Raw genomic sequence first — 27,849 nt, 5'->3', positions numbered from 1 at the left:
GCCTGAAAGATGTGCAGGTTTGGTGGATTGACCATGCTAAATTGTCCCTTTAGTGTCCAAAGATGTGCAGGTTAGGTGGATTGACCATGCTAAATTGCTGCTTACTGTCCAAAGATGTGCAGGTTAGGTGGATTGGCCATGTTAAATTGTCCCTTAGTGTCCAAAGAAATGCAGGTTAGGTGGATTGGCCATGCTATATTACTCCTTAGTGTTAAGGGGGACTAGCTAGGATAAATACATCGAATTACAGAGATAGGGCCTGGATAGGATTGTTGTTGATGCAGGCTCGATGGGCTGAATGGCCTCCTTCTGCACTGTAGCGATTCTAGGATTCTATGATGTTAGTGGTTTAAAATTGCTTTGTCATGTGGTTCCCAGTCCAGCACAATCGTCCAGGGTAAGTTCGCCTTCTAGACAATTGCCGGTACCCATTTTCCAGGGAATTCTCGTGAGGGATTCCCCGCGTGTCTCACTCCAGTCCCTGTAGCTTCACACCACCCTGAGACTTTTCAATTGTTTCTGCTGTGAGACACCAGTACACAATTCCCTGTTCTGAAACAGTAACTGCAGCAGGCATGATCTCATCGAATTTTTCCATAAAACACAACCAGCAAAGCACTTCACCGATCCCTTATCGAGCAGGAGAAGGAGGAAAAGGGACAGGTGATGTACCGAGCACAGGCTGATCGGAGCCGTGTGCTCTTTCCTTTGGGATTGCTGTGCCCGGCTTTGCAAAGTGACCATCCTGAGGAACAAGACTGACTGCGAACCAGGATCTTACAAAAAAAAACTGTATTTTGTTTCATCTTTCATGAGCTTTTAAGAAGTCGCATAAGCCTATCCTCTTATTCTAGTGTCTGTGCGTGTGTCTGTGTGCGCATGTCTGTGTGTGTGCGCGCGTCTGTGTGTGTGTATGTGTGTGTGCGTGTCTGTGTGTGTGTTTGTGCATGCATGTGTACGTCTGCGTGCATGTCTCTGTATGCATTTGTGTGTGATGTGTGCATGTACGTGTGTATGCACACGTGTGCATGCATGTGTGTACATGTGTGCACATATGTGTACATGTACACATGCATGCACGTGTGTCTGTGTGTGTACACGTGTGTGTGTGTGCACGCATGTGTGTTTATTTATATATGTGTGTCCAAACATTCCCAAACAAACATACTGTCACGTATTGCTTCATATGTCAGAAAGATGAATGAAATGTTGAGTAGCTCAGGGCAGGATTTTGTCTTTCGCCCGCCCTCATTCCGAGGATTGGCCGCAATATGAACAATCTTTCTCCTCTGATTTTTGACCCAGAGAGAGGCTGGTGTACGTGGTGACGTTATCCATCCATCCATCCCGTCCCGGTGCCCCTCTGTACACGTTTTCCTCGCATTCCTTCTTTGTTCCAAACCCTCCCCTCCTGTTCACATCACGAGAGGGAATTCTCCCGTTCCCGCCTTCCACGGGAATTGTAGTGAGTGATGGGGGGAGGGGGGCATGGACCAGGCAAAAGTCTATTGATCTCGGTGGGAGGGGGTATTTTACAGTTTTGGGGTGAGCGCAGCCGGGATATTCTGCCCCGTGTCTCCAAATTGTGTGTAAGCTATGTGGGGCGGCACGGTAACACAGTGGTTAGCACTGCTGCTTCACAGCTCCAGGAACCCGGGTTCGATTCCCGGCTCGGGTCACTGTCTGTGTGGAGATTGCACATTCTCCTCGTGTCTGCGTGGGTTTCCTCCGGGTGCTCTGGTTTCCTCCCACAATCCAAAGATGTGCGGGTTAGGTTGAGTGGCCGTGCTAAAATTGCCCCTTAGTGTTCTGAGATGTGTAGGTTAGAGAGATTAGTGGGTAAATATGTAGGGAAATGGGGGTAGGGCCAGGATGGGATTGTGGTCAGTGCAGACTCGATGGGCCAAAGGGCCTCTTTGTGCACTGTAGGGTTTCTATGATTTGATGAAGCTTCCTCAATAACACTGCCTCAAACCTCCCAACACCAGCTCCCTCCAGCAGCAACTCATTGTGGAAGACTGGAGGATATTGCCCAACAAAGGGTATACACACGGTGGGTCGTGCGAGGGCTGCTCTTGGATGTTGCTTTGAGAGTTTGCCTCGTGCTTCATGTCGTTAGTGTACGCTTAAACTGGACCATCTGACAGGCAACACGACAGCTCAGTGACTATCACTGTTTGCTGTGCAGATACATGGATTTGGGCCGGTGTCTGTGGGAGTTTGCACATTCTCCCCGTGCTTGCGTGGGTTTTCTTCGGGTGCTCCGGTTTCCTCCCACACCCCAAAAAACGTGCTCTTAGGCTGATTGGTGTAACAATTGTCCCTAAATTAGGCATCCCTCAATCTGGTTATAATTCCTTTCTTGTGGAGTCCAGTTGGCGTAGACACAGGTCATAGGGAGAAGAGGGGACTCACAATGTTAAAATGGCGGCACGGGCTCGTTGGGCCAAAGGGCCTGTTTCCCGTGCTGTGTTGTTCTTTGTTCTTTGATATTCTTGCCTGAGTTTTGGATCTTTGGATTAATTCAATGAAGCTTAAAATCTGGCTTCCCATGGGTGGCACAGTGGCACCGCTGCCTCACTGTGCCAGCGATCAACCCCCAGCTTGGGTCACCGTCTGCGTGGAGTTTGCACATTCTCCCTGTGTCTGCTTGGGTTTCCTCCGGGTGCTCCGGTTTCTTCCCGCATTCCGAAAGGCGTGCTGGTTAGGTGTTAAAATTCTCCCTCAGTGTACCCGGAACTGTTGTGGGTGGGGAGGGGGGGGATGGCGGGGTGGTGGTTTTCACAGTAACTTCATTGCAGTGTTAATGTCAGCGTGACAATAATAATAAATACACTTTTAAATGATTCCTGAATCAGTTTTGGAGAAAAATATGCTCTCAGGATAGGGTGAAGGAGGGGAGGGGTAGCCTAGTGTGGAGCGTGGAGCACTTATGTGTGATTCTGTGCCATGCATTCTGTGTAAGGTTTTTCTCTTTTTTTCATGGGATGTAGGCGTCACTGGCTGGATCAACATTTTTTGCCCTTCCTTGAGGGCATTTAAGAGTCAACCACATTGCTGTGGCTCTGGAGTCACACGTAGGCCAGACCGGGTAAGGATGGCAGATTTCCTTCCCTAAAGGACATTAGCGAACAAAGAACAACACAGCACAGGAAACAGGCCCTTCGGCCCAACAAGCCCACGCCGCCATCTTAACATTCAGTGAGTGCCCTCTTCTACCTATGACCTTTGTCTACGCCTACTGGACTCCACAATAAAGGTGTGCAGATTGAGGGACACCTAATTTAGGGACAGTTTGTTACACCAATCAGCCTAAGAGCACGTTTTTTGGGGTGTGGGAGGAAACCGGAGCACCCGGAGAAAACCCACGTAAGCACGGGGAGAATGTGCAAACTCCCACAGTCACCGGCCCAAATCCATGTATCTGCCCAGCAAACAGTGATAGTCACTGAGCTGTCGTGTTGCCCGTCAGATGGCCCAGTTTAAGCATACACTAACGACGTGAAGCACCAGGCAACTCTCGAAGCAACATCCAAGAGCAGGCCTCGCACGGCCCACCGCGTGTACGCCCCTTGTTGGACAACAAGGCGGATCGAATCTCCTGTGGATGTAAAAAATAGTTTGCTTCAATTGTGTATTTCCCCTTTATATTCAGAACCAAGACCATAACGTGCGCTGTAAGTACAGTGCATCCATTAGCACCAGCCTGCTCTTCCAGAGTTATCCACCCTTTAAAACTTTTAGACATGGCCTAAACATTTAACACTTCATAATATTCCACGATGCCAAGCATCAGATCAGTAGACATTCTAGTGAGAAGCTTCGGACAGGATTTTCCGACAATGGTTTCATGCAGCTTCTTAATTCCAGATTTTTCAAAAAATTCAAATTCTACCGTCTGCCATGTCAGGATTCGAACCCGGGTCCCCAGATTATCAGCTGAGTTTCAGGATTGATAATCCAACGATAACACCACCAGCCTCCTGCACGGGCATCGCTGGCTGGCCAGCATTTATTGCCCATCCTTAATTTCCCTTGAACTGAGTGGCTGGTGACAGGGGACAGCTGAGAGTCAACCATATAGCTCTGGAGTCACAGGTAGACCAGACCAGGTAAGGACGGCAGATTTCCTTCCCTGAAGGAACATTGGTGAACCAGGTAGGTTTTTGTGACAATAGTTTCATGGTCATTAGTAGATACTTAATGCCAGATTTTTTTTATTGAATTCAAATTTCACCATCTGCCACATGGGGATTCGAACCCCAGGTCCTCAAAGCATTACCTGGATCTCCGGATTACAAGCCCAGTGACAATGCCACCACTGCCTTCCCTCTATGTAATACTTCCGCATATACCTGAGTCCAACATTTCAAGAACCTTACTGTTTGTGATGGATGGATGGAGTCGCTGTCCTATTAATAAAATGCTACCCTGACGAGGATGCACGTAAACCACAACATCACATGACCCTGTCAATCACTCAAAAGCGAAATCCTAGGGGAACTGAAGTAAACAAAAATCCATCAGTTCGACTTAACATAACCACTTTCAAGGTTGAACTGAGTAATTTACTGCTCTCCCAGCATCTGAGCTGCATTCCTGCCAGACAAACTGACTGGCTGCAGAGAAAAACTGAACCTGAAAACATTCTCCTGAAACACAACAAACACACTATATGTTTATTGTTTGCGGGCTTTAATCACACAATACACAACTATGTTAATCACGTGCTAATGTGCCATCTGACACCAGCAATCGGCCCAGTGGCAAGCATTGCTGTCTCGCGACACCATGGATCAGGGTTCAATTCTGGCCTCAGGTGACTTTCTGTGTGGAGCTTGCACACTCTCCTCGAGTCTGCATGGATTTCCGCTGGGTGCTTTGGTTTCCTCCCACGGTCCAAAGAAGCTTCTGATAGGTTGATTGGCCATGCTAAATTGCCCCTGAATATCTAACGATGTGTCGGTTAGGTGGACTGGCCATGATAAATGGCCTCTTATTGTCCCAAGATGTGTACGTTAGGTGGATTGGCCATGCTAAATTGCCCCCTAGTATCCAAAGACGTGTAGGTTAGGTGGATTGGCCATGTAAAATTGACGCTTAATGTAAAAAGATGTGCAAATTAGGTTGATGGGCCATGCTAAATTGCCCCATTCGTGTAAAAAGGTGTGCAGGCTAAGTTGATTCCATGCTAAATTGCCCCATTAGTGTAAAAAGATACGTAAATTAGGGGGATTAGCCGAGGTAAATGCCTGGGTTACGGGGATAGGATAGCGCGATAAGCCTGGGTAAGATGCTCCTTTGAAGAGTCAGTGCAGACTCAATGGGCCAAATGGCCTGTTGATATTCTATGGTTGAGGTCACGGTTGATCGTCTGACGCCTTCCTGCACCTTATTCCCACCTTGTACGGCTTTGGGGTGAGAGTCGCTTTGTATTCAGCTTGCAGGTTTGGAGACGAGGTTTTGTCAGGCCAGTAAAACTCAAAATTCTGAAGGAGAGATGTGAAAAACAGAAAGAGCTCCATCTTGGCCAGTTTTTCTCCTGGGCACGCTCGCAGACCTAGGGAATTCAACATGAATGAGTCGAGATGAAAAATAAGTCTCGCTCGAATCAGTCCGGGATGGTTTACGTTTACTGTAAATGGGAGAAACCGGGGGAACATTAACGTGCAGAGGGATCTGGGCATCAGGTCCACAGTTCCCTAAAAGTGGCAACGCAAGTGACCAAGGTGATTCAGAAAGCATATGGCATGCTTACCTCCATCAGCCGGGGCACTGAGTACAAGAGTTGGGAAATCACGTTGCAGCTATATAAAACCTTACATTTGGAGCATTGCATGTAGTTCTGGTCACCACACTACCAGAAGGACGTGGAAGCTTTGGAGAGAGCGCAAAGAAGGGTTCACCGGGATGTTGCCTGGTCTCGAGGGTACGAGGAGAGGTTGAATAAACCAGGATTGTTTTGACTGGAAAGACAAGGAGACCTGATCGAGGTCGACTAAATGATCAGAGGCAGGGAGGATAGTCAGAGGCTTTTCCCCCAGGGCGGAAGTGTCAATTACAAGGTGCTGAAAGTGAACGGCGGAAAGTTTAAAGGAGACGGGGGAAATTTAAGGGGGAAATCTTTCACGCAGGGAGTGCCTGGAATGTGCTGCCAGAGGAGGTGGTGGAATCAGGCACATTAGCAACATTTAAGAGGCACCTGGTTGGGTACAAGAATAGGGAGGGAATAGAGGGATACAGACTGAGTAAGGGCAGAAGGTTTTGTTTTAGCCTAGCTAGGGCACCATGGTCGACACAGGTTTGGTGGGCCGAAGGGCCTGTCCCTGTGCTGTACGTTTCTTTATTCTGTATTATCAATAAAACACTATGCAGTGTACATGTTCACTGTCACAGCATAGGGCAGCACGGTGGTGAGCACTGCTGCCTCAGAGCCCCGGGGACCCAGGTTCAATTCCATGCCTGGGTCACTCTGGAGTTTGCACATCCTCCCCGTGTCTGCGTGGGTTTCCTCCGGGTGCTCCGGTTTCCTTCCACACTCCGAAAGACATGCTGGTTCGGTGCTAAATTCTCCCTCAGTGTTACCCGAACAGGTGCCGGAGTGTGGCGACTAGGGGATTTTCACAGTAACTCCATTGCAGCGTTAATGAAAGATTGATTGTGACACTAATAAATGCAAGAAAAACTTTATGTCCACCTTTTGTAGCTACTCCCACCTCTCACCCAGTCTCAGATCAACTACAATGAAAACCTTACTCGTGCCTTTTTTACCACGTGGCTATCTCGATTTAAAAATTGTTCCTTTTTTTATTGGTAGAGGGATTGAGTTTCGGAGCCGTGAGATCATGTTGCAGCTGTACAAAACTCTGGTGTGGCCACACTTGGAGTATTACGTACAGTTCTGGTCGCCGCATCGTAAGAAAGATGTGGAGGCATTGGAAAGGGTGCAGAGGAGGTTTACCAGGATGTTGCCTGGTATGGTGGGAAGGTCTTACGAGGAAAGGCTGAGGGACTTGAGGTTATTTTTGTTAGAAGAAGGTTGAGGTGACCTAATTGAGGCATACAAGATGATCAGAGGATTAGATAGGGTGGACAGTGAGAGTCTCTTTCCTCAGATGGTGATGGCTAACACAAGGGGACATAGCTTTAAATTGAGGGGTGATAAATATAGGACGGATGTCAGAGGTAGGTTCTTTACTCAGAGGGTAGTAAGGGTGTGGAATGCCCTGCCTGCAGCAGTTGTGGACTCGCCAACTTTAAGGGCGTTCAAATGGTCAGTGGATTGGCGAATGCATAATATTGGAATAGGTTAGGTTAGAGGGTCATTAGATTGGTTCCACTGGTCGGCGCAACATCGAGGGCCGAAGGGCCTGTACTGCGCTGTAATGTTCTATGTTCTCGCACAGGAAACGAACGCCAGTCTCTGACCAAAAAGAAACCTAAAGGTTTACAGATAGCAGAGGGAATCGACGAGGAGGTGACTAGGTGTGTAGATGGGGGTGGTGCAGTTGATGTAGTCTACAAGGACTTCGGTAAGGCTTTTGACAAAGTCCCGTATGAGAAACAGACCAAGAAGGCAAGAGCCTCTGGGATCATAGAATTTATAGAGCAGAGAGAGGCCATTTGGCCCATTGAGAGGGGGGAGATACAAAAGGGTCCAGAGGGGCGATTTTTTTCACCCAGAGGGCGGTGAGTGTCTGGAACAAGCTGCCAGAGGTACTGGTAGAGGCGGGTACAATTTTGTCTTTTAAAACGCATTTAGATAGTTACATGGCAGCACGGTAGCGCAGTGGTTAGCGCTGCTGCTTCACAGCTCCAGGGACCTGGGTTCGATTCCCAGCTCGGAGTCTGTTGGAGTTTGCATGTCCTCCTCGTGTCTACGTGGGTTTCCTCCAGGTGCTCCGGTTTCTTCCCACAGTCCAAAGATGTGCGGGTTAGGCTGATTGGCTGTGCTAAAAATTGCCCCTTAGTGTCCTGAGGTGCTTGAGATTAGAGGGATTAGTGTGTAAAATATGTAGGGATATGGGGGCAGGGCATAGGTGGGATTGTGGTTGGTGCAGACTTGATGGGCCGAAGGGCCTCTCTGCACTGTAGGGATTCTATGGTTCTATTGTATGGGTATAGAGGGATATGGTCCAAACGCGGGCAATTGGAATTTGCTTAGGGGTTTGTAAAAAAAGGTGGCACTGCTGAGTTGGGTCTCAGGGCCCGTTTCCATGCTGTAAACCCTGATGACTCTATGACTCTGCACCAACCAGCGTGGTCGCTACCGTGCTGCCATGTAACTATCTAAATGCGTTTTAAGAGACAAAATTGTACCCATGTCTACCAGTACCTCTGGCAGCTTGTTCCAGACACTCACCGCCCTCTGGGTGAAAAAAATCGCCCCTCTGGACCCTTTTGTATCTCCCCCCTCTCAATGGGCCCCATCCCATATACTTACCCTCACCAGCCCCCTTAACACGAAGGGACAACTTAGCATGGCCAATCCACCCAACCCGCTCATCTTTGGACTGTGGGAGGAAACCGGAGCACCCGGAGGAAACCCAAGCAGACACGGGGAGAATATGCAAACTCCACACAGACGGTGACCCGAGGTGGGAATCGAATCCAGGTCCCTGGCGCTGTGAGGCAGTGGTGCCAACCACTTGTGTCACGGTGCCCGCCCTAAATTCGGGTCAACGTGGGCAATTGGATCCAAAATAGTCTTAGCAGGAGGGCGAGGGTGAACGGTTGTTTCTGGCACCGGAAGCCTAAACCCTGTGATGTTGGGATCGGTGCTGGGAGCCTTGTTGTTTATAACGTTCATTAATGATCTAGGTGTGGCTGTGAGGGGTAGAATCAGTAAGTTTGGAGATGATACGGAAATCGTGAGGAGGAAAGCTTTGGATTACAGGGTGATGTAGATGGGCTGCGCAGATTGGCAGAACAGCAGCAAATGGTGTTGAACCCTGGAAAGGGTGAGGTGATGCATTTTGGGAGGGCTGACAAGACAGGGGAAATCTCATGGAAACTTACAGATTAATAAAAGGGCCTAGGTAGAGTGGACGTGGGGAAGCTGTTTCCATTAGTGAGAGAGACTGAGGATCCGAGGGGCATAGCCTCAGAGGGTACAGAGAGAAGGCAGGTAGGAAGGAGCTCTCCCCTTAGTAAAGGGGTCAAAAGTTGAGATTTAGGGTAAGGGGCAGGGGATTTGTAGGGGATTTGGGAAAAAGCTCTTTGGAACTCGCTGCCTGAGCGGGTGGGAGAGGCGGGAATCCCTCACAACATTTAAGGAACATTTAGATGAACACTTGGAACACCTACAAGGCCACAGAGCAAGTGCTGGAAAATGGGACTCGGATTGGTGTTTGATGGCCAGCACAGAAAAAAATGGGCCGAAGGGCCTCTTCGTGAGCTGTAAAACTTTTTTGGGGGGGCAGGGAGTTTTACTGTCCCGCCAGCCCCAGGAATCATAGCGGGTGGGGAGGGGGCCAAGCTCTCTTGACCTCAGGCGGGATTTGCCAGTTTTGGGACAGGCGTGGCTGGAAAATCAGGACTCTTAGGGCCGGAATTTCCCAGCCATTAACGTGGCAGGATTCTCCAGTCCCGCCATGCAGGGAGGAGAGAGTTGGCTGAGTGCCAAATTCTCCCTTGCAGTGGCGGAACGGGTGGTGAGATCACAACCAACGACTTTACGCCAATCGGGAGAAGGAATTTTGGATGAACGGGACTCCGTGCCTGTTCCTCGGTCGAGGGGGTGACATTAAACGGACTGACCGTCAACCGGGATCCTGAAAGAATCGACTCACCCACGGAAAATGGAATGAACGCTTCCGGCTTGGAGAATTCCCCATTTTCGTTCAGGAAATTCTCTGGATTAAATTGTTTGGGGTCCTTCCACTGTTTCTTGTCGGACAGCACCGATAGCATGTTCACTATGACGGAAGTTCCCTGGAGAGACAACAGGTCGAGATACCTCGCGTTATTGAGCTGTAGGGTGGCTGTCATCATTTCTCCCAGAGGATACGGAACCCGAAGAGAGGCAACGGTTACGATATCGCGAGCGAGGGAGGGAGATGAGGCGGGCAGCAGTTCCGTAAAGTTTTCTCGTCACAAGTAAGGCCCTCGTTAACTCTGCAATGAAGTTACTGTGCAAATCCCCCTGGTCTCCACACCTTGGGAGAATTTAACTAGACCAATGCGTCTAACCAGCACGTCTTTTGGATTAAAGATCGAAGAACAACACAGCACAGGAAACAGGCCCTTGGGCCCAACGAGCCCGCGCCGCCATTTTAACATTATGAGCGCCCTCCTCCACCCATGACCTTTGTCTACGCCGATTGGGGAAGATTGAGGGAAGACTAATTTAGGGACAATTTGTTACACCAATCAGCCTAAGAGCACGTTTTTTGCGGGTGTGGGAGGAAACGGGAGTACCCGGAGAAAACCCACGCAAGCATGGGGAGAATGTGCCAACTCCCACAGACACAGCACTCAGAGGAAATGTGCAAACTCTGTACGGATCCAGGATCCAAGAACAAAGAACAACACAGCACAGGAAACAGGCCCTTTGGCCCTACAAGCCCACGCCGCCCATTTTAACACTCAGTGAGTGCCTCATTCCAATCCTTCTTCCACCTATGTCTACATCTCATGGACTCCACAATAAAGGGGGTGCAACTTTAGAGAATTATATGGGCAGCAGATTAAGGGAGATCCAATTTAGGGCCAATTTATTAACACTAAACAGCCTAAAAGAACGTTTTTGGGGGTGTGGGAGGAAACCGGAGCACCCAGAGAAAACCCACGCAAGCACGGGGAGAATATGCAAACTCCCACAGACACCGACCCAAGCCAGAGATCCGACCCGGGTCCCTGTAACTGCACAGCAGACACTGATAGTCACAGAGCTGTCGTGGTGCCCGCCAAGATGGGAAGCGAACCTGGGTCCTTGGTGTTGTGAGACAGCAGTGCTAACCACTGGGCCACTGCACATGAAGGGAGACAAAATCAGCTAGGATTGTATTCATTGAAGAGTGAGAGGGGATCTCATAGAAATGTATAAAATTCTAACAGGATTAGCCAGGGGAGATTCAGAAAGGATGTTCCTGGTGGTGGGGGAGTCCAGAATTTCCCACAGTGGGGCAGCCAGGATTGTAGGCAGTTCTCCACATGTAGCCTTGCCTGTGTCTTGTACAGTTAGAATCATAGAACCCTACAGTGCAGAAAGAGGCCCTTCGGCCCATCGAGTCTGCACGAAACACAATCCCATCCAGGCCCTACCCCCATATCCCTACATATTATACCCACTAATCCACGCATCCCTGGACACTAAGGGGCAATTTCGTAGCCAATCAACCTAACCCGCACAGCTTTGGACTGTGGGAGGAAACTGGAGTACCCGGAGGAAAGCCATGAGGGCAACGGGTGGCACAGTAGCACAGTGGTGAGCACTGCTGTTTCACAGCTCCAGGGTCCTGGGTTCAATTCCCGGCTCGGATCACTGTCGGTGTGGAGTTTGCACATTCTCCTCATGTCTGTGTGGGTCTCCTCCGGTTTCCTCCCACAGTCCAAAGATGTGCGGGTTAGACCCACAAGGGTCTGAAAGCAGAAGTCTTCATTGATCTCGGATGGGAATTTTCGGTCTCACTCAAGTAGGGAAATAGAAACACAGGGTTAAAAAACAGAGTCACCTTTTTGATTGTGTAACCCCTCAAGATGGTGTCCTGTGTTGTCGCGTGGCCAACTGACAGCGGGACAATATTCCCAAATCTTTGCACCTCGTGGACAACAGCGTTGACGTACGGCATGTTGGGGACGTCTTCCATGGAGGGGGTTCGAGACCAGCCGACAACCTCGTCAATCTCCTTCTGACATCTTTCTGTAATGAGAGAGTTAAAAAAAAAATCTGAAGGGATAACAGCTGAGGCCTGGCCCATGAGCTGCCTTTCAAAGTATCGATGGGCTGAAGGGCCTCTACTGTTCCAGGTAATTCGATGATAATTAATGCATTCTGTCAGGATATTAAATAAAAACAGAATTCCCCAGGCACACACCCCTTGTTAAGTCCATATACTCGGGTCCTGCAGATTAGGTGGATTGGCCACACTGAATTGCCCCTTAGTGTCCCAAGTTGTGTAGGTTAGGTAGATTGGTCATGCTAAATTGTCCCTTAGTGTCCCATGATGTGCAGAGTAGGTGGATTGTCCATGCTAAATTGCCCCTTAGTGTCCTAAGATGTATAAGTTATGGGGTAAATATGTAGGTTTAAAGGGATAGGAGGTGGGTGGGCCTGTGTAAGATACTCTTTCGGAGAGTCAGTGAACACCCAATTGGCTGAACAGCCTCCTTCTGCACTGTAGGTGTTTTATGATGCTATGGACGGAATTCTCTCATCCTGCCTGCAATGGGAATCGTAGCAGGATTTTGCAGTCTTGGGGTGAACGCAGCCAGAAACTCCCACCCTATGTATTGTAAGCATGCGGGCCCAGTAAGGGTGGGGAGGGGGCGGGGGTGCCATTCAGCTTGTACCTGTTACAGCTCTTTGAAAATTGGACGCTGGAATTCTCCGACCTCGTCCGCCGCTGGGATTCTCCAGTCCCGCTGCGGTGAATGGAGTTTTGGCTGAGCGTCAAATTCTCCGTTCTCGCTGGCAGCGGGGACTGGAATGGGCATGATTGGTGAATCCCAGCGGCGCGGAGCCTTTGAGACTTCGGAAACACGTTCAATGGTTGTACCTCGAATCGCGGGACGTCTGGTGGTACAGGAGGCCAGAGGCCTAGATTTTACCTTGTATTTCTGGATAAGCCATCATGTAGAGAATGGCCCACTGTAGAGTGGTTGCTGTGGTTTCGGTGCCAGCCATGAACAGATCATTAATGTTTTGGAGCAGGTTTCCTTCTGTCAAACATGAGTCAGGAGAATTCCGCTCCTGGAAAACAAAGGTCATTGCTTCAAGGATTTACGCTGGAAACCTCCGACCTCGCCTGTGACTGGGATTCTCCGATCCCTGCTGCGCTGTATGAATTCTTGGCTGAGCGTCAAGTTCTCCCTTCTCACTGGCAGGAGGGCAGGAGCGAACGAGATGGAAGAATTCCGGTTCTTGCTGTCAGCATTCCCAATTGCATCCCAATAGCAAACAATCATTGAGCGGGTTGGAACGTGAGTAGGAATACAGATTCACAAATGCTTACAGCAGAGGAGGCCATTTGGCCCATTGTTTCCATGCTGGTCGACAAAGATATGACTACATATATAATCATTGGACGGTAGCACAGTGGTTAGCACTGCTGCCTCACAGCGCCAGGGACCCAGGTTTGATTCCCGGCTTGGCTGTGCGGAGTTTGCACATTCTCCCCGTGTCTGCGTGGGTTTCCTCCGGGTGCTCCAGTTTCCTCCCACAGTCCAAAGGTGTGTGAGTTAGGTGGATTGGCCGTGCTAAATTGCCCCTTAGGGTCAGGGGGACTAGCTAGGGTAAATGCATGGGGTTAGGGCCTGGGTGGGATTGTGGTCGGAAAGACTTGATGGGCCGAATGGCCTCCTTCCGCACTGTAGGATTATGATTCTATAAGATTCTTAATGGGGTTCGGCACGTGGGAGAATGTTCCCTCATGGGAGAGTTTAGACTCCGAGGGCATAATCGCGGAATCAAATAAAAATGTATTTATTTATGAGTGAGACAAGTCGGCTTACATTAACACTGCAATGAAGTTACTGCGAAAATCCCCTAGTCGTCACACTCCGGCCTCTGATTGGGTACACTGAGGGAGAATTAAGCACGGCCAATGCACCCTAACCAGCACGTCTTTCGGAGGAAACCGGAGCACCCGGAGGAAACCCACGCAGACACGGGGAGAACGTGAAGACTCCATACAGACAGTGACCCAAACTGGGAATTGAACCTGGGTTCCTGTGAGGCAGCAGTGCTAACCACCGTGCCGCTAGCTTGTCGAGTTGAGGTTGAGTTGACTGGTAGCCTTTAGTTTGGGAATTCTAAACGGAAAGAGATTGAAGTTTAAATCCAGCCGCTGTGCTTACCTTCTCCATTTCCAGTAAGTAGGCATCAATAAAATCGCGGATCACTTCCTCATTCAGCGTGTCTTTGTGCTGACTGATAATTTCCTGAAACATGGCATTGATTAATGCCTGGTTTTGGAATACCCTCTGGTGAGGCCCAGGGACGGAGTTGATGAAGGGGATGACGAAACCCATCTGTCAGAAAGCACAAAGGGATTCCTGTGAGTGATCCTCCATCCCTGCCTTATTCACCAAGCATGGAACTGTCACCTTTAGAGACAGCTTTAACGCAAGAAGACTCTGCGTTTATACAGAGCCACTGATGAGCAAATGGTTGGCCCCGGTGGCGCTGTGGCTCACGATAATGCCTCAGATTACCAGGAACGTGGGCTCGATTCCAACCTTGGGTGTCTTTTGGAAACCTATCAAGTTTTGAACCGACTGTCCGACAGAGCAAATTACCCAGGTCCTATCCCCACGTAATTACTCTGTTAATCCGTCCAATCTACACATCTTTGGACACTAAAGGGCAATTCAGCATGGCCAATCCACTTAACCTGCACATCTTTGGACACTAAGGGGCAATTTAGCATGGCCAATCCACCTAACATGCACATCTTTGGACACTAAGGCAATTTAGCATGGCCAATCCACCTAACCTACACATCTTTGGACACCGAGGGGCAATTTAGCGTGGCCAATCCACCTAACCTACACATCTTTGGACACCAAGGGACAATTTAGCATGGCCAATCCACTGAACCTGCACATCTTTGGACACCGAGGGGCAATTTAGCATGGCCAATCCACCTAACCTACACATCTTTGGACACCAAGGGACAATTTAGCGTGGCCAATCCACTGAACCTGCACATCTTTGGACACCGAGGGGCAATTTAGCATGGCCAATCCACCTAACATGCACATCTTTGGACACTAAGGCAATTTAGCATGGCCAATCCACCTAACCTGCACATCTTTGGACACCGAGGGGCAATTTAGCGTGGCCAATCCACCTAACTTGCACATCTTTGGACACCGAGGGGCAATTTAGCATGGCCAATCCACCGAAATTGCATATCTTTGGACACCGAGGGGCAATTTAGTATGGCCAATCCGCCTAGCCTGTACTTCTTTGAACTGTGGGAGGAAACAAGAGCACCTGGAGGAAACCCACGCGGATATGAGGAGAACGTGCAAACTCCACACAAACAGTGACTCGAGGCTGGAATTGAACACGGGTCCCTGGCGCTGTGAGGGAGCAGATTGCACGTTCTCCCCCTGTCTGCGTAGGTTCCTTCTGGATGGCTCGGTTCCCTCCCACATTCCAAAACCAGGGTTCGGCTATTGAGTTGGGCGATCAGCCAGGATTGCAATGAATGATGGAGCAGGCTCGATGAGCCGAATGCTCTCCTCCTGCCCCTTTTCTTCTATGTTTCCATCTGCTTCCGAATGCTCCGGAATCAGGAGCCACGTTCTTGACATCAGTTGCTCTATTCAAAGGAGATTGCCCGTGAGGAGAGGAAATTTTGACTCTTGACCTTACTTGCATCCACTTTGATGTCTGAATTTCCATGTTGTCTCGGAAGAGTTCCACCAGGCGTGTGAACGTCTTGTCTTTGTAATGGAATCGCTTTCCCAGGATGACCGAGCAGATCACATTGGACACGGCATTGGTGAGTTTTGGGGTCAGATCGAAGGGCCCTCCTGCACAAAAGAGAGAGGACGGAGCAAACCAGAACTCTATGGGTCGGTGGCGAAGTCGCGACCTGCTCCAGAGGGCGTCTCTGGCTAATGCCACTACTGAAACTTTCCCATTCTCGACGGGAATCGCAGCGGGCGGGAGGTGGTGGGGAGGGGGAACCATGCCAAAATCTCTTGATCTCAGGTGGGATTTTGTGGCCTTGACACAAGCGGCCTTCAAAGTCCCACCCACCCACTTACAGTTTTCAATGTCCTGGTGACCAGGGTGGGAACAGGAACCCAAAATGAAATGTTAGCAATTATTGCAAACTGTCTGGAGTGTAGAAGTCGAGAGTATTTATTTATTTGCGTCACAAGTTGGCTTACATTCACACTGCAATGAAGTTACTGTGAAAATCCCCAAGTCACCACACTCCGGCCCCTGTTCGGGGTAACACTGAGGGAGAATTTAGAACGGCCAATGCACCCTGACCAGCACGGAGTGTGGGAGGCAACCGGAGGAAACCCACGGAGTGCAGACGCCACACACGCAGTGACGCAAGCCGGGAATTCATAGACATCAGGATCGCCCACCTCCACCTCAAACCCCCCTCCTTCTCCAATCATTGGGGCTCTCCCCTCCCCACCCTCAGATAAACGAGGGAGGGTAGCCCTCTGATGTGACACTGCATCCTTGGCACTGGTCCCCCGGCGCCGCACCCCACCCCCCACCCCACCCCAAGGAGGCACTGCCAGGGTATCAGGGGTACATGCCCAACCTGGTCACTCAATCCCCTGGAGACTCCAGGCATTTCCCTGGCGTGGTCATTACAGCTGGTTTTCACTTTTGAAAACCAGTAGTTAGTCACTCACTGGTGGTGGTGGGGTGGGGTGGGGGGTGCGATGGGTGGTGAGGGATGGGGGAGAGACTGAGCTGGTTGGACCCTGTGGTGTTAAACCACTTGAGTGGTGTGTTCAATCGTGCTGAAGTCTGGTTCGTGCCAGCAGACGGGGTGGGCAGAGGGGGTGGTGGGGCTGAGGGGGAGATCTCACCGGTGCAAGCAACAGTGGTGCAGTGGGTTAGCACTGCCGCCTCACAGCGCCAGGGACCCGGGTTCGATTCCCGGCCTCGGGTCACTGCCTGTGCGGAGACTGCACATTCTCCCCGTGTCTGCGTGGGTTTCCTCTGGGTGCTCTGGTTTCCTCCCACAGTCCAAAGATGTGCGGGTTAGGTTGATTGGCCATGCTAAAATTGCCCCTTAGTATTCTGGGATGTGTAGGTTAGAGGGATTAGTGGGTAAATATGTAGGGATATGGGGGGTAGGGTCTGGGTGGGATTGTGGTCGGTGCAGACTCGATGGGCTGATGGGCCTGTTTCTGCACTGTAGGGTTCTATGTTCCATGTTTCCTCCGGGGCTCTGGTTTCCTCCCACAGTCCGAAAGACGTGCTGGTTAGGGTGCATTGGGCTGTGCTAAATTCTCCCTCAGTGTTACCCGAACAGGAGTGTGGCTTCTAGAGGATTGTCACAGTAACTTCATTGTAGTGTTAATGTGAGCCCACTTGTGACACTAACAAATAACTTTTGGTTATTCAACATTTAACTAATAAACTTCCAACAGTTGCAACACTTCAAGTCTTCCTCTTCAACTCTTCACGTTAACTCTTCAACTGGAAACCGATGCTATCCAATTTAGAATGAGTTGTCCTGGTTCGTTCCTGAGGTGGACTCACCCTCACAGTTCTGCTCTATATCCTGAAGATGTTCCTTCAGGCCACACTTTGCCACGGTGAGTCTTGACTCATCGCTGGAGACAAAAGGGCGGGGGGAGGTTTTCCTGTCCCACCGCCACGGGAAATTGTAGCGGGCAGGACACGGATGGCGCAAAGATCCGTTGATCTCGGGGGGGGCGGATTTTCCGGTTCTGTGGCGAGCGTGTCCGGAAAATCCCGCCCAAGAGGCTGGAGTACATTGGGTGGGATTTGATGGCCTCGCCTGGGCGAGACTGGAAATTCTCGCCGAGGTCAATGGAGAATTCCGCTGTTGGATGCTCGCCCAGCTCCGCTTGTGTGGTGGGCAAGCTGGCAGAGTTCTGGCCATTCCCTTCATCCCCAAAGTTTCCCAACCTTCTAGAAGGTTCTCTGGTGTCAGCCAATGATATCGCCAATCACAATGTTTGAGTGTGCGCCAGTGGAGTTACTCGTAAAACAACTCCCAAATATTCATCCCAAACTGCATGCTAATTATATCGCCTCACCATAAATGGTAACCACAGCTCTGACCTGTCTGCCGTAGTTCAAAAATCTATCCTTATTTGGTTTAGTGTTAGTCACTCCTCACAGGCCAGATGGTGACGGGGAAATCTGAATTCAATAAGAAGGTGGAATTTTAGTTTGAACGCTCATTTAGCCTGTATATATCCAAACCTTTCGCCCTCATGTGTTAACGCGAGCCTACGTGTGGCACTAATTAACACTGCACTAACATTAACACTGCAGTGAAGTTACTGTGAAAATCCTCTAGAAGCCACTCTCCTGTTCAGGTAACACCGAGGGAGAATTTAGCAAGGCCCAACGCACCCTAACCAGCACGTCTTTCGGACTGTGGGAGGAAACCCACACAGACATGGGGAGAATGTGCAGCCTCCGCACAGACAGTGACCCGAGGCTGGGAATCGAAGCCAGGTCGCTGGCGCTGTGAGGCGGCAGCGCTAACCCACTGTGCCACTGTTGTTTGCACCGGTGAGATCTCCCCCTCACCCCCATTTCTGCAGACCCCATCTGCCACATCCTGTTCCTGGCCGTGCCCCTCGAGACTTAGCAGCTATTGTGGGATTTGGGCCCACGGCTACCGGGCCCGTAAGATCGGGCCACAATTTACCGACACGAGAATTTCTTTTCTCCCCGAGTCACTGGTGGCAGTGCCTGGAGTTGTTCGCCAAAGAATCCGGGAGACTCGGACAAATTATTCGGAAACTGTGGGTCTGATTCTCCCCAGGCAAATTTGAAAGGGAACTGGTGTAAATCGCCCCCTGTCTTTTCTTTTTATTGGGAGTTCAGACTCGAATCTCCTGCACTCTGTGCAATGCAGAGGTCGCCATTGTGGATATCATTAAAAGCTCGGGCAGGGTGGGGCCTATTCCCACTGGAGCCTGACCTTTCCAGAACTCTGCACACGCGCAGTGGCCCCGAACTGTCAGATTGCAGTTAGCTGGCGAGCTCTTTCACTGGCCATCCCGGGACACCCACCGTGTTGCCCCTCCAGCATCCCCCCCCGACCATAGCCTGATTGCAGTCCGCATAAGCATTCACGGGCCAGCCCCTACCTCCCCTGTCCCCGATCTCCAGCCCCCACCCCATGTCCCCGAGTAGTGATGATCTCCCCAACCCACATTATCAGAACCAACCGCCTCCCTCCCCACCACCTGGGAGACAGACCCCCTTCCAAGGGGGCAGACCCCACCCCCGGGAGGCAGAGTTACCAACGCCCCCCAAAAGACCCACCCCCACATGCCCCGATCGCTGGCCTCCCTCTGGCCAATCCCAATGCAGCGTGGCAGTGAGACCAGCCACCCCCGTACCCCCCATCACTCGCCCCTGTGGCCCAATCCACAGTAGGCCCCGTCCCCTCGGCCTCGCACACAACAGGCCCCTTCAGGATGGGAGAATCGGGCCCTGTGCTGTCTTAAATAAAACTAGGCCGCAGAGCTTACCAATCGATGCCTTAAGGACTTCCGTCAAATACTTGGCTTCTTCCAGGATTTTCTCCTCAAAGGCAATTTTTCCTAAACCAAAGTTTCTGAGGACAGTCAGTGCAAATCTCCGTTGCTGTTTCCAGGACCTTCCGTAGGGGGCCATGATGATGCCTGTCAGAAAGGGGGACACAGGGTGTAAATAACGCATTCTCACGTTGAGAGCAAAGAAAAAATTCTCAACACCTTTCAGAGCCAGTGACAAAGCTGATTAACGTACAAGGAAGGCCCCCTTGAAACCCCTTTCACTCCAGGCCACCACGTGCTCTGACTCCATATCCCCGCCTTTGCCCCCACATCCCTTGGGTCAAAAACCATCTATCAATTAAAATTAACGATATGCAGGACCAAACAATTGGCCTGGTGCAGGAGGAGGCCATTTGGGCCATCGTCTCTGCACCTAGCCTGCCAAACGAACATCATGGGCGGGATTTTGCGACCTCGCTCGAGCGAGACTGGAAGATCCTTGCCAAAGTTAACCGACGTTTCCATTTCCCGCCCCTTGCCCGCTCCAGTTCCGTGGTGGGCGGATTCAGTTGGGGTTTTCCTGCCGGGAAAATCCAGCCCGAGGTCAACGGACATTTGCGTGATCCGTGTTCCGCCCACTACGATTGCCGTGGTGGGCAGAATGGGAAAATTCCACCCCATGGCTTAGTGCCCATTTCCCTGCCCTTTCTCCTGTACCCTCTGCGCATTGCCTCGAGTCAAATAATCATCCAATGCCCTCTCGAGTGCCTCGGTTGAACCTGCCTCCTTCCAGGCGACGCATTCCAGACCCCAACCACTTGCTGCGTGGAAAAGATATTCCTCATATCACATTTCCTTCTTTTGCAAATCACTTTCAATCTGCGTCCCCCTCGTTCTTGGCCCTTTTACGAAGGGGAACAGTTTCTCCCTCTCTAGTCTGACCAGCCCCCTCATGGTTTGGAACATCTCAATCACATCTCCTCTGAGCTATCATCTCTCCGAGGAGATCAGTCCCGATCTCTCCAGTCTCTCCTCGTAACTGAAGTTCCTCATCCCTGGGACCATTCTTGTAAACCTCTTCTGCACTCTCTCCAATGCTTTCATACCCTTCCTATGGTGTGGCGCCCAGAACTGTACACAATATTCCAGCTGTGGTGTAACCAGTGTCTTGTACAAGTTCAGCACAACCTCCTTGCTCTTATACTCTATGCACCTATTAATAATGACGGTGGCACGGTGCCACAGTGGTTAGTGCCGCTGCCTCACAGCGCCAGGGACCTGGGTTCGATTCCCGGCTTGGGTCACTGTCTGTGTGGAGTTTGTACGTTCTCCCCATGTCTGCATGGGATTCCCCCACGCAGGGCGGTGGATAGAGGAGAGCCGGTGGATGTGGTCTTTCTTGATTTCCAGAAGGCGTTTGACAAGGTGCCTCACAAGAGGTTATTGCAGAAGGTAAGGGGGCATGGAGTTGGGGGTAGGGTGTTAGCGTGGATAGAGGATTGGTTATCAAATAGGAGGCAGAGAGTGGGGGTGAATGGGTGCTATTCGGATTGGCGGATGGTGACTAGTGGAGTGCCCCAGGGGTTGGTGCTGGGGTCTCAGCTATTTACCATTTATATAGATGATCTGGAGGAGGGAACCGAGTGTATGGTGTCGAAATTTGCTGATGACACCAAGATTGGTGGAACGGCAAATTGCGCGGAGGGTGTGGAGAGTCTGCAGAAGGATCTAGATAGGCTGGGTGAATGGGCCAGGAACTGGCAAATGGAATTTAATGTTGGCAAGTGCGAGGTGGTCCACTTTGGTAGGAATAATGGTAGGAAGGACTATTACTTACGTGGCGAAAAACTGCAGCAGGCGACGGTGCAGAGGGACCTCGGGGTCCTTGTGCATGAGTCGCAAAAACCCAGCCTGCAGGTGCAGCAGGTGGTCAGGAAGGCGAATGGGATGCTGGCCTTCATAGCGAGGGGGATTGAATATAAAAGTAGGGAGGTCTTGCTGCGGCTGTATAGGGCATTGGTGAGGCCGCAGCTGGAGTACTGTGTGCAGTTTTGGGCGCCATACTTACGCAAGGATATTTTGGCCTTGGAGGGAGTGCAGAGGAGGTTTACTAGGCTGATACCGGAGTTGAGGGGGTTGAGCTATGAGGAGAGGCTGAATAAACTAGGCTTGTACTCGTTAAAGTTTAGAAGAATGAGGGGAGATCTCATTGAGACATGTAAGATGATGAATGGGATGGATAGGATAGAGGTGGAGAGACTCTTCCCGCTCAGAAAGGACAGTAGGACTAGGGGGCACAGCCTCAAGATAAAGGGGGGGGCGGTTTAGAACGGAGTTGAGGAGGAACTTCTTCACTCAAAGGGTGGTGAATCTCTGGAATTCTCTACCCGTTGAAGTGGTGGAGGCTGCCTCGCTGAATATATTTAAGACGCGGGTTGATGGGTTTTTGATAAGCGAGGGGATTAAGGGTTATGGGGAGAAAGCGGGAATGTGGAACTGAGCCACGACAGATCAGCCATGATCTTATTGAATGGCGGGGCAGGCTCGAAGGGCTAGATGGCCTACTCCTGCTCCTATTTCTTATGTTCTTATGTTCCTCCGGGAGCTCCGGTTTCCTCCCCCAGTCCGAAAATGTGCAGGTTCGGTGGGTTGGCCGTGCTAAATTGCCTCTTAACGTCAGGGGGACTAGCTAGGGTAAATGCATGGGGCTATAGGGATAGGGCCAGTGTGGGATTGTGGTCGGTGCAGACATGATGGGCTGAATGGCCTCCTATTGCACTGTAGGGATTCTCTGAGCTCTGAGTGAGATTGGCGGTTGTACTAAGAACATAAGAACATAAGAAATAGGAGCAGGAGTAGGCCATCTAGTCCTTCAAGCCTGCCCTGCCATTCAATAAGATCATGGCTGATCTGTCGTGGCTCAGTTCCACATTCCCGCCTTCTCCCCATAACCCTTAATCCCCTCTCTTATCAAAAACCCATCAACCCGCGTCTTAAAAATATTTAGTGAGGTAGCCTCCACCACTTCAACGGGCAGAGAATCACCACCCTTAGAGTGAAGAAGTTCCTCCTCAACTCCGTCCTAAACCGCCCCCCCCCCTTTATCTTGAGGCTGTGCCCCCTAGTCCTACTGTCCTTTCTGAGCGGGAAGAGTCTCTCCACCTCTATCCTATCCATCCCATTCATCATCTTATACGTCTCAATGAGATCTCCCCTCATTCTTCTAAACTCTAACGAGTACAAGCCCAGTTTATTCAGCCTCTCCTCATAGCTCAACCCCCTCAACTCCGGCATCAGCCTAGTAAACCTCCTCTGCACTCCCTCCAAGGCCAAAATATCCTTGCCTAAGTACGGCGCCCAAAACTGCACACAGTACTCCAGCTGCGGCCTCACCAATGCCCTATACAGCCGCAGCAAGACCTCCCTACTTTTATATTCAATCCCCCTCGCTATGAAGGCCAGCATCCCATTCGCCTTCCTGACCACCTGCTGTACCTGCAAGCTGGGTTTTTGCGACTCATGCACAAGGACCCCGAGGTCCCTCTGCACTGTCGCCTGCTGCAGTTTTTCGCCACGTAAGGAATAATCCTTCCTACCATTCTTCCTACCAAAGTGGACAACCTCACATTTGCCAATATTGAATTCCATTTGCCAGTTCCTGGCCCATTCACCCAGCCTATCTAGATCCTTCTGCAGACTCTCCACACCCTCCGCACAATTTGCCGTTCCACCAATCTTGGTGTCACCAGCAAATTTCGACACCATACACTCGGTTCCCTCATCCAGATCATCTATATAAATGGTAAATAGCCGAGGCCCCAGCAGCGACCCCTGGGGCACTCCACTAGTCACCAACCGCCAATTCGAATAGCACCCATTGACCCCCACTCTCTGCCTCCTATTTGACAACCAATCCTCTATCCATGCTAACACCCTACCCCCAACTCCATGTCCCCTGACCTTCTGCAATAACCTCTTGTGAGGCACCTTGTCAAACGCCTTCTGAAAATCAAGAAAGACCACATCCACCGGCTCTCCTCTATCCACCGCCCTAGACACATCCTCATAGAACTCCAGTAAATTTGTCAGACACGACTTCCCCTTAATGAAACCGTGCTGCGTCTGCTCTATCAAGCAATTCCCCTCAAGATGCCTCGCTATTTCCTCCTTGATGACGGATTCTTACATTTTACCTACAACAGATGTTATACTAACCGGCCTGTAATTCCCCGCCTTTTGCCTGGCACCCTTCTTAAACAACGGCGTAACATTAGCCATTTTCCAATCTTCCGGCACTTCCCTGGAATCCAGCAATGTCTGGAAAATAACCACCAAGGCATCCACTATCACCTCCGTCATTTCTTTCAGAACCCTCGGATGCATTCCATCCGGTCCTGGGGACTTGTCCACAATCAGCCCCTCCAGTCTGTCGAGCACCGCCTCTCTAGTAACAGCAATGTCATTGAGACCCTCCAGTCCTACCACCTTTCCATCTCTAACACCCGGCAAATTATTCACGTCCTCCTCCGTGAAGACCGAAACAAAAAAGTTATTCAAGACCTCAGCCATATCCCCATCCCCTACCACTAAGTCCCCCTTCTCATCCTCTAAGGGACCAACATTCGCCCTAGCCAGCCTCTTCCTTTTATATACTAAGGAGACACAAGTGGTCCAAAACTCATATTATGAGCTTCATTAACTGCTCTCTCCACCTGTCCTGCCACCTTCAATGGTCTCCGTGCTCATACACCCAGTTCCCTCGGCTCCTGGACCCCCTTAAAGAATTTTACTCCTTATTTAATTTGGTCTCTCCATGTTCGTCCCACCAAAATGCCTCACCCCACACTGTCCCCCTGCACTGAACTCCATCTGCCACCTGTCTGCCCACCCCGCTGGATTGAATGTGTAAAGTTGATGAAGTGTTGGTTGCCATTTCCAAACACTTGTGATTTCATTCTGGGCTCGACTATTTAGATTTTGTTCTCTTGGGCGGCACGGTGGCAGGGTGGATCGCGCTGTGCCACCGTGCCGCAGGCAAATGGGAAGTATTCCCTCACACTCCTGACCTGTGCCTTGTAGATGTTGGGCAGACTCTGGGGAGTCAGGAGGTGAGTCACTCGCCACACATTCCTCGCCTCTGAGCTGCCCTTGTAGCCACTGGGTTAACGTGATTAGTCTGCTTGAGTTTCTGGTCAATGGTAACCCCAGTGATGTTGATAGTGGGGAATTCAGTGATGGTAACACCACTACATGTCAAGGGGCAGTGGTTTAGAAAGGCCAACCCACCTGTCCTACACATCTTTGGACACTAGGGGGCAATTTAGCACAGCCAATCCACCTAACCTACACATCTTTGGACACTAAGCGGCAATTTAGCATGGCCAATCTACCTAACCTGACATCTCTGGACACTAAGGGGCAAATTAGCATGGCCAACCCACCAATCCTGGCTACACATGTTTGACCATTAAGGGACAATTGAGCGTGGCCAAGCCACTTTACCTGCACGCCTTTCAGACTGTGGGAGGGAACCGGAGCACCAGGAGGAAACCCATGGGGAGAGAACGTGCAAGCTCCACACAGACCCGAGGCTGGAATCGAACCTGGGCCTGTGGGGCTAACCACTTTGAAAGAGGCATAGCGTAGGAGATGAGCAAAGTTTCGGCTTTGATGCTGAGGATTAGCCTTCGAGCGATGGGAAAAAAAAGACTTTCGTACCTTGCCCTTTGGTCATTTTCTCGAAGAAGTTGAAATGGGGGCGTCCTGCAAATTCCCTGCCCTGCTGGACTAGCGCCTCCTGAAGGAGCTCAAACCCACCGATGACGACGAAGGGAACCCAGAGGATGTGACAAGTAAAAAGATCTCCGTACTCCTTGGCCAGCTGGGAAAGGAGGAAAGAGAAATTATCCACCTTCCAATAATCAACCAAAAACAAAACAATTTGAGAGCCGATGCCGTTACTAAGCTAATGTTTAGGAGAATGAGAGGTGACCTTCTTGAGACATGTCAGATTCACGGGGGGTTGACAAGGCAGAAGCTGAGAGGTTGTTTCCCCTAGTGGGAGAGCCTCGGAGCAGAGGACATCATGTCAGAGTGAGGAGGGTCGCCCACTGAAGACAGAAATGAGGAAGAATTTCCCCTCACAAAGGGTAGTGGAACTCTTTACGCAGAGATGCCTAGCGGTTGGGCCATCGGGCACTATTTGACCATTTTAATTCCGAGTGCTGGGTGAACTGGGAGTGTTTCAGATCTGGCATTTAGTCCCGTTCTGAGGCCTCCCCGTACGCACTCTACCCAAAAAAAAATTCCGAATTGCATTACAGATGCCTATGGGCGGGGCTTTACGGGCCCGAAATCCTGCAGCTCCGATTGGAGACTCCCACTCCCAGGCCCTACCCTCATATTATACCCACTAATCCCCTCTAACCTACGCATCCCTGGACACGAAGGGGCAATTTCTTAGCACGGCCAATCAACCTAACCCCACACATCTTTGGCGTGTATCCCAGATACTGACACATCGGTGAATCCAGTTAGCGTTGAGGCTCCTGGGTCACTCTCTGGTGAGGACGATACGTCTGATCATGTACATCGGGTGGAGGAGGGAGTGTCCGAGGCCTCTGGCCTGCAAGGGGGGGGAGGGCCCGGCCGGAAGCCAGGGCTCCGCTGGCCCCAGGCTGGGCCTCTGGGATCACCTCCCCCTGGAGTTGCAGCAAACAGCGAATGCAGGAGGGGCTGGCGGCCAAACTGGACCCCCTGAGAGGCTGCTGGGAAGTTTTCAGGCCGCCCTGTCTTGCTCGGTTGCCAGGCCAACACATTGCAAGGACGGCATCTGCAGTGGAAAGCCTGGGGGCGGGAATGGGGGCGGTGTTCCTCACCATGGGTGGCAGGCTCCAAGCGATGGCCCAGTCACAGCAGGCCACAGTGGAGGGACAGAACAGGCTTCTCAAGATTCTGCGGCCCATGGCTGAGAGGCTCGAGAGCTTGCAGGAGATGCAGCGGGACAGCGCTGAGACACAGTGGGCTGCGGCAGCAACCCTTGAGAACAATTTTAGAGGGTCGCGGCTGAGGGGCCCCAAAGCATGGCCCAGTCTCAGAGGGCACTTGCTGCGGCCATTGAGAGGTGGCCCCCGACTCGAGTCGGCCTCCTTGGTAGGACGAAGGTGGTCCTCCAGGACTGGTAGCGCCCGGTGACGGCAGAGCTCACTGCAGAAGCACTATGGTCCCATGGAGTGACACAGGGGGGCCCCACAGGAAGCACGAGGGAGGAGGAAGGCCTCAAGCCCATGCTGGGGCCTTGCAGCCAGGCTGTGGCTACACCTTCTGACTACCACACCCCCCCCCACTTCCTGGTATCTCAGGGGCTGCGGGATGGAGAAGGTATCATGGAAACGTCCCAGATAGCTGGAAGCTGGCCAGGGCCCTCAGGGCCTACAGGGTTGCCAAGTGGACCATAAGTCAGGTAGGCCGTTGGCTCCCCCCCCCCCAAACGATGTACATTTTGGGAAGTCGCTGAGATGTAGTGCTGGGCCATGAAAGGTTAGGAAGTTGTATTTGCACTGACGGGCTGCACTGGTTCAAAAGAAACGTAAGCACTTAACGTTCTCTGTTCTCAAGTTCTGACGTTAGAACTTATTACTTGAACACTTTGATTGCAATTGGGAGTGAGGGGGGAGGAATCAGGATATTGAATTTGATGATAGCCATGATGGTGGTGAATGATGGAACAGGCTCGAAGGGCCTTCTCCTGCTTCGAGTTTTACCTCATCCAGAGCAAGGTGCGGCATCCTGCTCTGCTCGAAGTTGCTCCTTCTGAACAAGGACACGGGCGGTCCAGGGGGCAGTCCACTGCCTCGCCTCCACTTCACGGCGAGCCATGCGGCTAAAAAGGTGGCCAGGAAGACGAGCAGGGTCTGTACGGTGAAATGACCGAGCCACTGGGAAGGCAGCAGCTCCGGCAACCAGGCCAATGCCTTCATTTCTCAGAGGCGGACGCTGTCGCTCGGGGCTGCGGGACGAAAGACTCGAAGTCGCAGAGCAGCTTCTCCTCCGACAAACAGCCTGGGGAATGTTTACTTCACGAGGCCAATTCCTGTGACGTAATGAGTTCAGAATCCACTTTCCCTTTTGTTTGACTTGTTATATCATTCCATGGGGAGGAGTGGCTGCTCGCTGTCTGGAAGCTGGGGGAGGCGGGGGAGGGAAAAGTTTTCTCACGCTCTCTGTCAGTACAGCAAGAAGTCTCACAACACCGGGTTGCAGTCCGATAGAGTTAGGTGGATCTGTTTGGACTTTAATCTGTTGTTGTCAGGCTTCTTACCCTGTCCAACTCAGTCAAAGAACAAAACAGCACGGGAAACTCGGCCCAACGCGCCCCCTCCGTCCTAACAATGTGTTTTCCCTCCTCCCCCCTTGACCCATGTCCAATGCCGGCCTGCCCGCAACACTTGT

The 27,849-nt window shown here is 51.1% G+C and overlaps 1 protein-coding gene across 1 annotated transcript; it reads right to left on the bottom strand.

The window, feature by feature from the left end:
* Positions 1 to 4,678: 4,678 nt before the first annotated feature.
* On the bottom strand, positions 4,679 to 27,509 carry LOC145361794 (cytochrome P450 2J2-like). Its single transcript, XM_080217773.1, has 9 exons — positions 27,162 to 27,509; positions 25,117 to 25,279; positions 19,393 to 19,545; positions 15,545 to 15,705; positions 14,020 to 14,193; positions 12,772 to 12,913; positions 11,676 to 11,863; positions 9,792 to 9,933; positions 4,679 to 5,560 (listed from the first exon to the last, which is right to left on the bottom strand). The coding sequence occupies exons 1-9, from the start codon at positions 27,375 to 27,377 to the stop codon at positions 5,361 to 5,363; spliced, it is 1,539 nt and encodes a 512-aa protein (XP_080073899.1). The 5' UTR covers positions 27,378 to 27,509; the 3' UTR covers positions 4,679 to 5,360.
* Positions 27,510 to 27,849: the final 340 nt, after the last annotated feature.

The sequence above is a fragment of the Carcharhinus amblyrhynchos genome, chromosome 35 (genome assembly GCF_965287045.1).
Source record: "Carcharhinus amblyrhynchos chromosome 35, sCarAmb.v2.hapA, whole genome shotgun sequence".
NCBI classification, from domain to species: Eukaryota; Metazoa; Chordata; class Chondrichthyes; order Carcharhiniformes; family Carcharhinidae; genus Carcharhinus; species Carcharhinus amblyrhynchos.
The sequence above is the reverse complement of the archived record's forward strand: the minus strand, read 5'-3'. Positions and strand labels throughout refer to the sequence as shown.